The 15281-nt window shown below is 37.6% G+C and overlaps 2 protein-coding genes across 2 annotated transcripts; both read left to right on the forward strand.

The window, feature by feature from the left end:
• Positions 1-1676: 1676 nt before the first annotated feature.
• Positions 1677-2051, forward strand: LOC147288970 (glutaredoxin-C1-like). Its single transcript, XM_086241330.1, has one exon. The coding sequence runs from the start codon at positions 1677-1679 to the stop codon at positions 2049-2051; it is 375 nt and encodes a 124-aa protein (XP_086097456.1).
• A 9147-nt stretch (positions 2052-11198) lies between these two features.
• On the forward strand, positions 11199-15043 carry MUB4 (membrane-anchored ubiquitin-fold protein 4 precursor). Its single transcript, XM_086241781.1, has 4 exons — positions 11199-11624; positions 11829-12081; positions 13661-13831; positions 14339-15043. The coding sequence occupies exons 2-4, from the start codon at positions 11952-11954 to the stop codon at positions 14392-14394; spliced, it is 357 nt and encodes a 118-aa protein (XP_086097907.1). The 5' UTR covers positions 11199-11624; positions 11829-11951; the 3' UTR covers positions 14395-15043.
• Positions 15044-15281: the final 238 nt, after the last annotated feature.

The raw sequence follows: 15281 nt of genomic DNA on the forward strand, positions 1-15281 counted from the left end.
ACCTCTCTCTCTCTCTCTCTGGGGTTTACATAATCTTCCATTTATATATACCTTTAATATGAATTCGTATTTATAAGGAACCTAAATAATGAAAAAGCTACTGCCACATACTGGACATGCTGCATACATGTCTAAGCATGCGTGCTGTGAGCCATGGAGCCAAACATGTGCCCCACCTCCTGCTACATATTCATTACGTACAATAAAGAAACAAAAGCTAGCTAGGATGATCCATCAATAGCTGCATCTTAATTAACGAGGCCGTACTTTGGTTAATATATAATTATAAATATATATATATCCCTTCTTCTTCAAACACCTACCTTTATATGGTTTTCTTAAAATTTAGTCAGTCTTCTCATATATATATTAAACAATTCTGCTCTTAACTTTAGTGCAAGCTTGATGTAATTTAGCATTTTTACATGGGTCAATGATTCCATAAGTAACCCTTTCTGTTTATGATTAACCTTTATACAGAATATATAACAGTATTGATTCTTTTCTCAAACAAATATAAATTTGAACATTTTCTTTTTTCCATAGGTGTGAGGGATAAATTAAGATCTTCCATGCATAAATATTCTAGATATCTCTTAAGTGAAAAGGATAATTAATAGGCATCTCGATCTACTTATTAGATAATAATAACTAGTAATGAATCCCCACATGCAAATAATATATAGATTTTGTTTTCGATAAGAAGGAAAAAGAAACCGCCCAAATCCAATATATACAATAAGGCACATATAGATCATATATGCTTGTTGAGCATATTCATCTATTCCAATTTCTAAGCATCCCATGTATTTATAGGTAACTAATTAGTAAATTAGCTAGGCAGGGGTCCACTACCAAATTCGAACTAATCCAATTATCCAAGTCACTTATTAAATAAATTAAATTAGGAAAATGATAAATTTGTTTCCTTGAGATATTCTGATCATTTTATTTAAATAACCAATAAGATTGGGCAAGGCTGGGTAGCCAGGAAGCTATAGCCTATAGCCCAAAGGATTTATAGGGATGAAGCTAAAATGCGCATGAAGTGTTACGTCAAGAAAAGGAAGAGAGGTTTGTGATGGGCACGTTCACGTTCTTGGTTTTTTAATTGAAAATTTGATCTCTGCGCAGGGTAGGACCGACAACAAGGACGAAGACAGCCGTCTATTGCCCAACCCCTCTTCTGAAAAAGCCTGAGCTTAATGTCTCTTCTCCACAATTTAAAGTATAACTTAATAATTAAATAAATTAATCACATTCATGATTCATGATTCATGATTCATGTTAATTAATTTATTCGCGGTCTAATTAGTCACATTTTTTACTGTTTATAGCATTAGAAAGTTAGAAACTAGCTAGAAAGAGATCTCCCTCTCTCCTCTTGCATGCGGTGACGACTACGATAGACCAGTTATATTTATTGTGTATTCCAAGACTACCCATCAAATTATTTTAAAAAAGAAAAAAGAAAGTTTAAGAAGCCCATGGAGGCATAGACACTTGACAAGCTTCCAGTCTCTAAAGTGAGCTCTATAAATAGCAACCCTCTTCTCCTGAGTTCCTCACCAATCTGAGTCTCAATTAGAATTAGTTGTCTGAAACACTTGGTTATAGTTTGTTTACCATATTGAGTGATTCGTAGTGCAGAAGTAGAAGACGTACAAGGAAGAAGAATGCAATATCAGACAGAGTCGTGGGGTTCGTACATGCCCACAAGGAGTGGTTTGGGAGACCCACTGGAGCGCATAGAGAGGCTGGCCTCGGAGAACGCGGTGGTGATATTCAGCATCAGCAGTTGTTGCATGTGCCACGCCATAAAGAGGCTGTTCTGCGGCATGGGTGTGAACCCAACGGTGTACGAGCTCGACGAGGACCCCAGAGGCAAAGACTTGGAGAAGGCTCTCATGAGGCTACTGGCCACCTCCTCCGCCGTGCCGGTCGTCTTCATTGGTGGCAAACTCGTGGGTTCTATGGACCGAGTCATGGCCTCGCATATCAATGGCACCCTTGTCCCTCTTCTTAAAGAGGCCGGGGCTCTCTGGCTCTGAAATCTCATCCAGCATCCTCCTCAACTCATCTCATTCTCTTATAACAAATTACATAGCAAACTATTAATTTGAGCATGCATCGCAGAGGAAGAGGAGTGCCTTTTCTGACTCCGGCCCTCCATTTTGGATACACAAATCACTAATGTCGTCTCACTAGCTGGTTCATTTCTCGTAGGTGTATTTTTTTTTTTTTTTTTGGGGTTTTTCTGTTTTCTTTTCGTCTCTAGACATGGGTGTGTTGGGTACTCTCCTTATGTTTTTAGTTTTTACCGTGGGCGTTTAGAGAAATATAATTGCTCCCTCCTCTGTATACAAAAAAAGAAAAAAAAAAAAAAGTTCATTTCTTACTTTAATCTTCACTCTTGTCTTTGTCCCTGGCTTCATTAATTATTTATTTTGCACATACGCCTCCTTAAAATTGCATATGTTTTTAGGCTCGGTTCATTGTCTTTAATTTGTTATATTTGTAGCTTCCTCCTCGTTCTTGAAGAAGAAAAAGCCTAGCAATAGATAATGCAACAACAAATTAAAGGCAGCTCAATCCATAGACGTACGGCGTCGTCTCTGGACATAACACTCTTCGTCACTGTCCCTTTTCCCGTCCGAAGTTAAAGTGCTAAAAGTGGCAGAAACTTATGAGCCATTTGACCATTTTCATGATTCTTACGATTCCTATTTGAAAACGTTCATTTGAGTTTTGCATTGCGCCGGAAAATTCGGCAGTTTAATCCCTACCTTTACTGTAGCTTAGGCCCCATGAATCCCACACCTGACTTACTTTGGCTTAGGTCCCACTCGATAGTAGATATTAACGGTCCATGATACATCCATCTTTGACTGGCCGGCCATAGATATCATTGGATCGGGAGACTTTGAACGGTGATATATGCATGGTAGGTTCATGTCATTTCAGTTATAAGAATTAAGAGTTAATTTGGTCCTATGATAGACGTACTTGTAAGAGATGTTATGAGCGCATTCTTTTACAATAAAGTCAGATTTAAAACACATACAAGTTACTTCATTGACTCATTGTAAGAGGATTCCATTCAAAAATTATTAGATGCAACCCTTGCAGCCACGTAAGTAAAATCGTAACGAAAAAGTTTTGAATAAGACAATCGCACCATAAATATGCTGCAATGATCCACTACTATGGTGTAATTTGTTGTATTTATTTTAAACAATTCATTTTACTACACTTGCCAGCATGTGAATGGATGTCACACTAGACATGTAGCACCAGTACGTAACCCACTAAAAAACACATAGAGGAGCCAAGTGGTGCGTCGGTGGTGGGGGCATCTACAAGACTCCAAGAGGAGGGAGGGTGAATACTTTGTTGGGCTTCTGAGAAAGTTCCGAATTTAATTGGGCTAGCATGAAGTTGGGCTCTGGGTCTACTCTATACGGACACTTTTATGACTACAAACCCACGGACCCCGTTGACGATTGTGTGAATTAGAATATTTGATCTTTGTTATTTTGGGCATCTGATGAAGGACCCAACAAATAAATGTCCTACTCCTAATGGCATTGTCTTGGATTACTGTCATGATCAATGTTTTTTAAGGTTGCCTCAGCCTCTCCTGCCTTTGTATCTTTGATTATATATAAAAGCTAGACGCTCTTGCCTGCAAGCACTACTTGTAGGAATCATGGAATCAAAATCCATCGCTTTGGGTTGAGTTTGGCTAGAATCTCCTTTATATCTTAATCTCGCAAAAACATTAAAACAAACAGAAAAGCAACCTTCAGAGCTTCTAATTTTCTTTTTAATTTTTGGTGGCTGGGACTTGGGGAAATAGATATTATAAACGAATCAAAGATCATGCATCGTTGGTACTTAGCCACCCTTAAATAGTCATTACCGACCTTGCATCTTCTTTAATATAATTCGTACTAATTCAGATAAGAAACTCTCTTCTAAATATTCTGATTGAAAAAATGAATCGATATATATAATATATGATACTCCATTAGACATAGTGAGTGCCATACTCATAGTAATATCTGTAGACGAGTTCTCCTCTTTTGTTCAGACAGTAGATTTGAACTTAACAACCCACCCACACATTGACTGGCTTACAGCTAAATCACAGTGACAGTATGCGCTACGATGCAATGCGACTAGTCATGCCGGTGGGTTTCCTTGGCCCAAAAGCTCTCAAATGCATGTTTCTCTTGTTTCTAAGTTGAGCCCAAAATATCTGTAGGTCATGTCCAACAACAGTTAGAGCCCGTTTCGTTTGCGAATTTTGAGTTTGGAAGTGTGTATGAGATTTCATGTTTTGAAAACATATTCATAAGGATGTGCTACCTTTGACAAAGGTATGAGATACCTGATGAAGGAGGGATTTAAAACCCTTAAGCTCTATTGGGTTTGCTGTTCTCATCATTTGGAAAAACATTTATTGTAGGTGCTTATTACCAAATTAACCCAACTAAAAATCGAAAATAATATTTGAAACATAATAAATAAAGGTATTATTGAAAAATAAGTTTTGATTCATGGAGTGGTAATGATTTATTGTTTATCATTTTCAACATTTTTAAACACTAAAATGATAATAATTCATTTTCATCCCCGACAATTAAAATTATTCATTCTCATCCATTTAAATGAGCATGGATATGAAATTCTCAAAAAACCGAATCTGCAAACTAAAACGGATCCCATTTGACACTGTTTTTAGAATTGCCAAAAACGCTTTCAGATTAGTAAAAGTACTTTTGGTAGAGTTTGACAAAAATAAATAAAAGTACTTTTGAGTTATAAAAATTATTATAAAGAGGTTTTTTGAGAAGTATATATTAGGTGTTTTATCAGGAAGTACTTTCAAGTGCTTTTGCATGAATTACATAGAATTTTTATAAAAATATGTTTGTATTTCTTAGCATAAACGCTGGAAGCGCTTCCAAGAATTAGTGTCAAATGGGCTCTTTGGCTGAGAGAAATATTACAATCCTTGTATTTTACAAATTTTTAATACACATGAACAGAGTTTAATAATATGAGTAAAATGCACCATTGGTCCACTAATTTTAACCATTTTCCCAAGTTGGTCCACGATTTATTTTTTGTCTCAATACAACCCAGTTATTAATTAAGTTGGCCCAACATAGTCCATTTCGTCAATTTTGTGTTAACGCCCGTCTATTTTCATCACGTGCCGCACACATGTTCGTTTGTTGAGGGCAAATCAGTAATTTCACGGGGGATATTGAAAGGTCGAAGACTCCAAAAGGTAACAGCATTGTCACATACTCTCACATATGCAGTATATTCGAAAAAGTGAAAAAAAAAAAACCGAGAAGTCGATCCAAACTTGAAATTAATTGGATTAAAGGTAGTCAGAGAAGACTAATCAGTGGGTTAATTCGGTTTTTTGCAATTTTGCAAGGATGGTTCTTGATTTTCGATGGGATGGAGATAATCCCATATACGGTAAATGTGTTTTTGATTTTGCTTCTGTTTGTTTGTTGAGAATATTGTTTTGTTTGTTCTTGGCATTTTGCTTCTGTTTCTTTTGTTTGTTTGCTGAGAATCTTTTGTCTGAAAAGGATGGCTTTTGTCTGAGTTGTATTCTCCATGGCCTGCCACGTTTAGGGTTTTTTACTATTATGTGGTCATCAATGTTTGTTTGCTTCTTGGTTATTCTCGATGGTCTGCCACTCACCAAATGAGAATATATATTGTCTGCTAATACTCAAAAGTATGGGAATATATTTTGATTTTTTAAACATGGGTATGCTGTACTCAAAAGTAATGAATTTTGGGCATTGGTAGTTGAACATTGAAGGCTGGTACGAAATAGGGTATAGGGTTTAACATTGATAGTTAAAATTTTGATTTCCATTTTTGTTTGTCTTTTTTTTTTTTGCCAGGAATTTTTTGTTTGTCTTAAATTGCCATATGGTCATTAATTTTGTACTTAATTTACTTTTCGGATACCAATTTAGTTTACGAAATTTGTACTTCATTTTATTTCCTAATATGTTTATTGTTTATGGTGAAGAATGTGTTACTTAAACATCTAGTTATTATTTGTAGGTGATCCTGATGGGCTTACAATAGAAATTCACTATGGGGGTGACATTACTGATGGGGTTTATAAGGGGGGGAAGGTGTGTTTCCTAGACTATCTTTCAGCAGACCTTTTATCTTTATTGGACCTTATGAAAATTGGTGAAGAACTTGGATATGAAGTTAAGAGGGAAAAGATTGAGCCCGAGAAATGTAGTGTATACCATAAGGTTCCTAACCTCAAAGGGTCAGAAGGCCTAGTTTATATTGGATCTGACAGAGAGGTACTTAATATGGTTGCTATTGTACCAGTCAATAGGGTTGCAGTTATTTACTTAACAGGCCCAAATCCAATCAGAAATGAGCATGAGAGTCAGTCATCTACTGTGTGGCCCAGTTTGCATGGTCCAGAGTATAGTTTAGGGATAGATGAGGTTGACACTCTCAACTTATTAACACAGGTCTCTGTATCTGAGAAGATGGTTGATCAACATGTAGCTACCCAGGTTATAGAAGATGGTGGTAAAGGTGATGCAAATGTTGACACTGCAAATGGTGGTAAGGGTGATGAGCAGGGTGATGAGCAAGGTAATGAACATGGTGATGAACAATGTGATGATGAGGCTGTTGAACATGGTGATGAGAGTGGTGATGAGCAAGGTGATGATGAGGCTGTTGAACATGGTGATGAGAGTGGTGATGAGGAAGGTGATGATGAGGTTGTTGACCATAGTGATGAACAATGTGATGGTCTGGCTGATGAGCAAGGTGACGATGAAGATGAAGAGTTTGTTGATAGTGAATATGAGTATTCTGGTGATGAGCAGGGTGATGAACAGGGTGATGAAGCTATGTTTTCTGCCAATGTTGACCCTGAAATTGATCCTGTGACTGCTACTAATGATGCAGGTGAGATTTCAGATGATTGTCATGACTCTGATGAGCTTGAGAGTCTGAGTGAGTCTTCATCTAATGAAGGTGAAAGGAGGGTTAAAAGAAAGGTGTCAAAGTTCAAGGTATTCAACAGAGAGACAGATTTGAAAAATCCTATTATGGAAATAGGGCAACATTTCCCTAGCAAGGATAATGCTATTGAATTAATTAAAGAGTGGGGGATTGTGAATGGCAGAAAGTTGAGGTTTGTAAAGAATGATAATATAAGGTTGAATTTCATATGTGTATGTAGTAAGGGTTATCCATTCATGGTCAGATGCAATCCCAAGTATGGTGGTTCTGATACATGGGTTATCAAGAAATTGCAGTTGGAGCATCAATGTACCAAAGCAGGAAATGTGAGGCATGCAGATGCAAATTGGGTTGCTGATAGATATGCTGAAAGACTCAGATTGGATTCAAACTGGAATTTATCAAATTTTCAAAGTCAGGTTAGAAAAGATTATGGTGTAAATGTCACAAGGAACAAGGTGTACAGAGCTAGGAGGAAGGCCTATGTCTTGAATGAAGGCTATTATGTGGAGCAATATGCCAGACTCAATGACTATGCAGTTGAGTTGTTGAGAACCAATAAAGGTTCCACAGTGAAAATATGTTCAAGGGAGGAGGGTGGCAAAAGGGTGTTTCAAAGGATATACATTTGCTTGGATGCATGCAGGGAGGGGTTCTTAAATGGATGCAGACCAGTTATTTGTGTTGATGGGTGCCACATCACAGGCCCATATCCAGGTCAGATATTGACAGCAGTTGGTGTAAATCCCAACAATGGTTTATTCCCTGTTGCATATGCCATTGTAGAAATTGAAAACAAGAGCTCATGGATGTGGTTTCTAGAGCTTCTAATGGAAGACTTGAAGATTGAGGATGCATCTCACTGAGTTTTTATGAGTGATAAACAGAAGGGTTTGGTTCCAGCCATAGAAACCCTTTTACCCACAGCTGAACACAGGATGTGTGTCAGGCATTTGCATAGTACTTCTAACTTAAGTATCCTGGGCTTGCATTGAAAAATGTCTTGTGGGCTGCTGCGAGGGCAACTTGTGAACCATGGTGGAAGACAGAGATGGATAAGATGAGGGTGTTGAATGATAAAGCATAGGGTTGACTTAATGATAAACCGCCAAAACAGTGGAGTAGAGCTCACTTTGAGACTCACACAAAGTGTGATATACTCTTGAATAATCTATGTGAGAGTTTCAATAGTGCTATACTAGGAGCAAGGGACAAACCAATACTTACCATGCTTAAAGAAATTAGACATTACTTGATGTTAAGGATGGCTAATAGGAGGGCTGCATGTAGGAGTTGGAATCATCCCATTGGTCCAAGAATACTAAAGATAATGGAGAAAAGGAAAATTGATACAAGCATGTGCAGCCCTGAACTTGCAGGAGATAGAATCTATGAGGTTCGAACCATGCATGGGACCACTATGTGTGTGGATCTTAGGCAGTGGACTTGCAGCTGTAGAAGGTGGGATCTGAATGAGATTCCTTGCCAACATGCCATTGTTTGCATTTGATTTAGAGAGGAAAACCCATTGGATTATGTTCATAACTGTTACAAGAAGGATGCATACCTCAAGGCATATGATCCCATGATCTATCCTATGCCTAGCATGGATTTATGGCCAAAGTCTGATAATGCTCAACTTGCACCTCCCCTATTCAAGAAACAACGAGGAAGGCCAAGGAAGTGTAGAACCAAAAGTGCAGGTGAAGTCCCAACTACCCACCCAGTTCCAAACAATCCAAATGCAAACCCTTTGGCACCACCACCCACAATCAAACTGAGAAGGCTATGGGTAACAATTAGATGCAGTAAGTGTGGGCAGAAGGGTCACAACACCAAAACATGTGGAAGGGTCATTGGTAGCTCAAGCAATTCTCAGGTACTGAGTGAGACCATTTTAATGTTCTTTGTTTGATTGTTTAATATATGGTTCAAACTGCTAATGGTTTTGTGTGGCACTTGAACAGGCTCAAGCTCAGCAGGCCTAAGCCCAAGCTCCTCAGGCCCAAGCCCAAGCTCCCCAGGCCCAAGACCAACCCCGAAATGCAATGGTAATTACTTAACTCATTAATAAGTGATTACCATGGTAGTTGATGTTGACCAAATGTTTGTAAACATTGTTTATTTGACAGATGACAAGAGGGAGAGGGAGAGGTAGACCCAGAGGAAGAGGGAGGGGAAGAGCTAAAGGTGTTAATTCATCACAGGGTTCCTCTGTAGCAGTGAGCCTTGAAAAGAGGTTCAAATCTCCTGCCAAAAGGGGTAGAGGCTGGAAGGATTAGGACTGCATGAAGGCTGGAACTTGGAGATGAAGTGCATTTTGTGTATTTTGGAATGGATGTTAATTTTGCATGCATCAGCATTTAGATGTGTATTTTGATGTGGATGTGTATCTTGCAGGCCTTTATGGTTATCCTTGTTGATTTGTGTATTTTAAAGACCTTAAAAACATGTTAAATTGTGTATTTTGATGGCCATGGCAGCTTGAATGTGTATTTTAATTATTGCAAGGGTTTGACTAACATGCTTGATGTATTTACACACATTACAGTCTCCAATTCATGCTTGATTTATTTTCTATGGTTGAATTTGATAGAGGCTTCCAGCCAAAATCTAAAGTTTATTTCACTTTATGGTTTATCTTAAATGCATAGCTCATGCATAGCTAGCTCAAAATGTGATGTAATTATGTCAATTTCTTTTTAATAAACCAATTGTTCCAATTTTATGTACCTATAATATATCAAAAGAATATTATATTGTTTTCCCAAAATTAAATAAGCGCAGCTTCATTTCAATGCAAAACATAAATGTTCACCATAGATGAACTTGCTTTCATTACAATTACAGAACTTGGTTCCATTACAATTACAACCATAGGGTTTAACATCTACCCGAAACCATATCTACTTTACTGCATCAAACCACCCCAAACCAAAAATAAATTACTTTACTCATACGCACATCCACATCAAACCACCCCAAAACAGAGAATTTCAACCAACCCAAACTATAGCATACCATGCCACCCCCACACTAAAGTTTTATCTCATCATCATCGTCACTATGAAGAAAATCCAGGACATAATCAAACATAGGCGCAACCACTTCACCCTTTTGTGAACCAATTTCAATTCATCTTCTAGTGGATCTATCCTTTTAAGCAATCCAGGAATCACTTGCCTAGAATGTGCGCACATAGGAGGGTCCAACCAGTTCCAGAAGTTACATCCTCCATTTCGCTGCAAAATCAACAATTCTCACCCACACAGAGAAATATCCATTACCTTAAATCGAAAAAATACCTGGAATAAAGCAATATTCACTCACACCACACAAAGACCCATTACCCATACTTGCTTACCTTTAGTATTAAACAAGCTTCAAATCTTCTTCCCTGATTCGCATCGGTCCAGCTGGTCCTTATCACCGCAACCCTCCCACAATGACAAAACCTTCCTGGTGAAGTGTAGGGACTGTGGGTTGAAGAATTTGAGTTGGACGACATATTGGGATCGAAAATATGGACAGCTTTGGTATTCCTTTAACCTATTTGATGAGTTATACAGAAAATAGGAGAGGACGGGTTTTTGGCTGGGATGTCTGAAAGCAATGGCGAGAGGAAGTGTGATTTATGTGCAGAAGGTAGATAAGAATCTATCCCCTGTGAAATTAATGGTTTGCCCTCAACAAACGAACACGTGTACGGCACGTGATGAAAATAGACGGGCGTTAACACAAAATTGACGGGCGTTAACACAAAATTGACGGAATGGACTATGTTGGGCCAAGTTAATTAATAACTGGGTTGTATTGAGATAAAAAATAAATCGTGGACCAACTTGAGAAAAAGGTTAAAATTAGTGGACCAATGATGCATTTTAGTCTAATAATATTTACTTACCAAAGTTCATAATCTATACATTTATATAAAAAAAATAGCATTATCCATAAAAAATTTAAAATAATGAAGGAAGTTGACCCATGCAGAGCCAAATTTGTGTGGCAACTGGCAAGACATGTATCTGATTTTAAAGCATCTATCACGGCCTCCGTGTCTCACCGACGCGTTAAAGCCTCTAAATTTTGGTCAATGTGAATCGTGAACGACACAGAAAGAGAGGCACTCTTCCAGTCTTCCTCCTCCATCATCCTCTACCTTACTCTACACATGACCAATCGTCTTGCGCCACCTAATAACCATCTCCCCATTATAATCTTCTCATTGGCCACAATTTTCAAATAAAGTAGTCCCGAAGGAGAGGATCGAGGCCCTCCAGTTCTTACAACGACTATTTTCACTGAAAAAAAAAACTATAGAGAGATGTTGTTCTCTCTGGTCTATACTATTTACTGACTGACAGGATTCGAAATCGAAATCTCACTTTTTCTCTCTTCGTCCCAAGAAAATTAGAAAAACAAAGCAAACGCTTCTGAAGCAAAAGCATATTTATATTTATATTTCTATCTCTATTTAAGAATAACCAAAATAGGCAGGATCGGGGTCTAGGGTTCCTCTCGCCAAAACCCTAAGCAAACATACAAAGCTCTTCCTTTGCTCAATTCGTGTCTTCTGTCAGGTATGTTTTATGATTAGTCCCATAATTGCGGATTATTTGATCCCTTTTTAATTTATCCTGCTTTTAGCTTCTTTTTATTTTCTTATGAGTTATGAATTATGACTGAAAAAAGTTCAATTTTATCTCTTCATTGAAAAAGATAAATTGCTAATTTGATGGCAACTCGGGATTACAAATTGTGATTTCTTTTCTTTTCCTTTTCAGGAATCAAACAGAGTATTCAGTGGTTGGATTGGGGTTAAGTGTGTGGGAATTCTTTTCGTGAAGGAAGGTTTTGCGGAGACGTTTCGTTGAGTGGTTCAATTGGTGGAAGTCTTCAACTTCCAAATGCCGGAGGAGGACCTGGTTGAGCTTAAGTTTCGTCTCTATGACGGATCAGATATTGGTCCGTGCTGCTACTCACCGGCCTACACAGTGGCAATGCTCAAGGAGAGAATTGTGGCGGCCTGGCCAAAAGGTTAGAGAGTTCCACCTGCGTATAATAATTTTGAAAATATTTTCTTTTCCCCGATGGATGTAATGTTTATGGATCTTTTTGATAATAGCATGCACAAATTTCATTTGGACATTTCTTGGTGATACATATGTCGAATTTCACATTGTTCTGCTGTCTTCCTGGTTATGTGGGGAAGAGGGGGAGGGGGGGAGGGGGGGGGGGGGGAGTTGGAATTTATGAGTAACCTATGGTTTTCGAGTGGCTTTCGCTGAAGTTATATAATTGTTGTTAAAACTACTTTCCCAATAGAAAGGGTTAGACAGCTCCAACCCTCTTTGAGATTAGAATGTTGATGAATTTCACTTTTGTACTAATCTTGCTCCATGATCCCGAGCAACCAACTCATACTGTATGAATCCTAGAACAATCTTTGCTGTTGTTTTTGGCATGTACTTTTTGTTTCAGGTGGTTCATATTCGTGGAACTCTTAATGTATAGATTTATCTGTTTTAATTATCCACATTCAACATGAAAAATCTATGATCGAACTTTGGAATTAGACTACCACAAGACCACTGATTGGTCCACTCTGAAAAGGGCTTGCTGCATGAGTCATGTGGGAAGTGAGAGTTTGAAAATAGTTTAGAATGTTTAATAGTTAGTTAGTTCCCTAAATACCATAAAATGCAAGTTAGTTTTAGTACAGAAAAATTTATTATTAAGTGGCATAATATGTGTTTCTTGTGGACCAAGATGTTTCTGTTTTGATAAATAGGCTAGATTCTTAACTAGTTATGTGGCTATCTGGTTAAGTAGGAGGATCTGCTAGTGTTATAGGTAAAGTAAGGGCATCTTTCAGCAGTAGAAGCCCACTACTAAGTTTTGGACTCAGATAATGGTGCCTGTGGAAAACTATTTACATAGGATCATTTTACATGATTTCTGTTAGGGATGAATCATTCGTCTGACAGACAGTGGCTGCAACTGTTTAAAAATATTGCAATCATAAACCTTTCTCTTGATATTCATGTAAATTATGAAGGCAATGTTTCTTTTGTGTAATTTTGAGAAGTTGAGAAACCTAATATACCACATCAAGCTAGGCCAATCTCTAGAGTATGGTGAAGAAAGTGCTACTCCATTGTAAACATATTTGTTTGATGTTATTGCTCTGTTAAAATGTTTTTGAATTAAATTACAGTGTGCTAAGCATCTTTCTTGTTGCTGAGGGTTGATATATAAATGTTAAATGACAAGAGTTAGGCACAATTATCAGCAGCAAACAACTCTTATGCCTTGCCTACTTGGTAGTTTTAGTTTTGTTAAAAAAAAAAAGCATAAGTTAATTTCTCTCTCTCTCTCTCTCTCTCTCTCTCTCTCTCTCTCTCAGTAAATATCCGTCTGGTGTTAAGATATTATTCTGCTCCATTATGGTTCTCAAATATTGAATTATGTTGATAAAGAAAGGAATTTCAAGGAATTTTTGGCTACGTATGCCCACCCCTGCCCCTTCTTTTTTTCTTCATTTTATTCTGTTTCTTCACTTCATTGTGGTTGTCACTTTTTGTCCTCTGAAGTCATGTAATTCTTATGTTATTAGATAAAAAAATTGCACCAAAAGGAGCAAACGACATAAAATTGATAAATGCTGGGAAGATTTTGGAAAACAACAAGACTGTTGGCCAGTGTAGAGTACCATTTGGAGAGCTTCCAAGTGGAATTATCACCATGCATGTCGTTGTTCAGCCTTCTGTAGCAAAAGCAAAAACAGGTAGTTTTCATCCTCGATTGTCCAATCTATGATTATTGTATGCATCCTCACATAATAGCTCTTTTGATGTGAAAATTGGTGCTGTGTATACATGCTTATGCTATTCAGGTTGGATTTCTTACTATTATGACTTTGGCTATTAGACATTGTGTTTTGCCCTGTTCAAGGCTGGTGTCCTACTGGTGAGGGACACTGCCTACTTGTTTTTCTCTTGTTCAATGCATTGGGCGAGCATCATTACTTTGTGGTCTGGGGACTGGGGGTTACCCTTGTCTTAAGGGATGCCCTCACTCAGGATTGTGAAGAAAACTGCTCATTCCATTTTGTTTTATATATCATGAGGTGCTGTTAGTATATTTCAGCTGACATTAGTTTAGAGTTAAAAGTCTACTTTTGGATTAGTACAGAATCAAATACAAATTAGAACTTGTGACAAGACATTACAGATTTTGACATCCACTGCACCTGCTGAAAGATTAATTTTTTTGTTTTTGTTTTCATGAGCAGAAAAGAAGATTGATGAGGCCCCAAGGAAAAATATATGTTCATGTTCAATATTGTAAGAGAGTCTATATCCTCGTGCACATGGTGAAGACTGTGAGGTTGCCTTGGGTCTCCTGGAACATGGAAATGAGTAGCTGGAGAGAGAATAATTTGTACAACAGTCCAATCCCCCATTGTCACGTGTTTGTTGGAGGGAATTCCTGTGTAACAGTGCATATTAGTGAAGTATTTACGTTTTATAAAATGGGTGCTTGATGTATTTCAGTAGCTTAGTATTTATTTAAAGAAATTATTTATACAACGGTTATGGGGTCGATGTTGTCGCTCACTCTCTGTTTATACTTCAATTTCCGTCAAAATGGTACGATGCTGTGGCGATTTGATGCAATGCTTCTCGGTCATCTGATTGAATGAATTGAATATGTCATGTTTAATAACTTGAAGCTGAGTTTCGATGGTTGGTTATGGCAATGAATTACTAAAACATATCTATGGACGCGTCTATGTTTGCAAGCATTCAGGGTATCAATGCTCTAAGAATAGTTCTACTATTGTATTTACTCTTTTTCTAAGGAATTTTGAAGATATATATTTATGGTTTGTAAAATTGGGTGCGTTGAATGATGGATTGCTCATGTCTGAAGGGAAAATGATGTATCACCATTCACCACCGGCAATAATGAATCTTTAAGCTCCTTTTCTCCTGTACGATTTCAAATTGGTGGAAGCAATTATTGGTATGCCTGTAAGGCAATGCTACATTGCTACTATAGCCTATAGTGATGATGAGTAGGCAAACTTTGGGATAAAGGTATTGACTATTGAGCCAAGTAGCCCAACTCAAGCCTTACCTTCAGATCATCACTAATAATCGGTGTTCTTTTGTCTTGTTGAGAAAAACAAAAGAAAGTCTATAAAAGTTAATGTACTATTTTGCCCTCGAATT

This window comes from Dryas octopetala, chromosome 4 (assembly GCF_963921425.1).
Source record: "Dryas octopetala chromosome 4, drDryOcto1.1, whole genome shotgun sequence".
NCBI lineage: Eukaryota > Viridiplantae > Streptophyta > Magnoliopsida > Rosales > Rosaceae > Dryas > Dryas octopetala.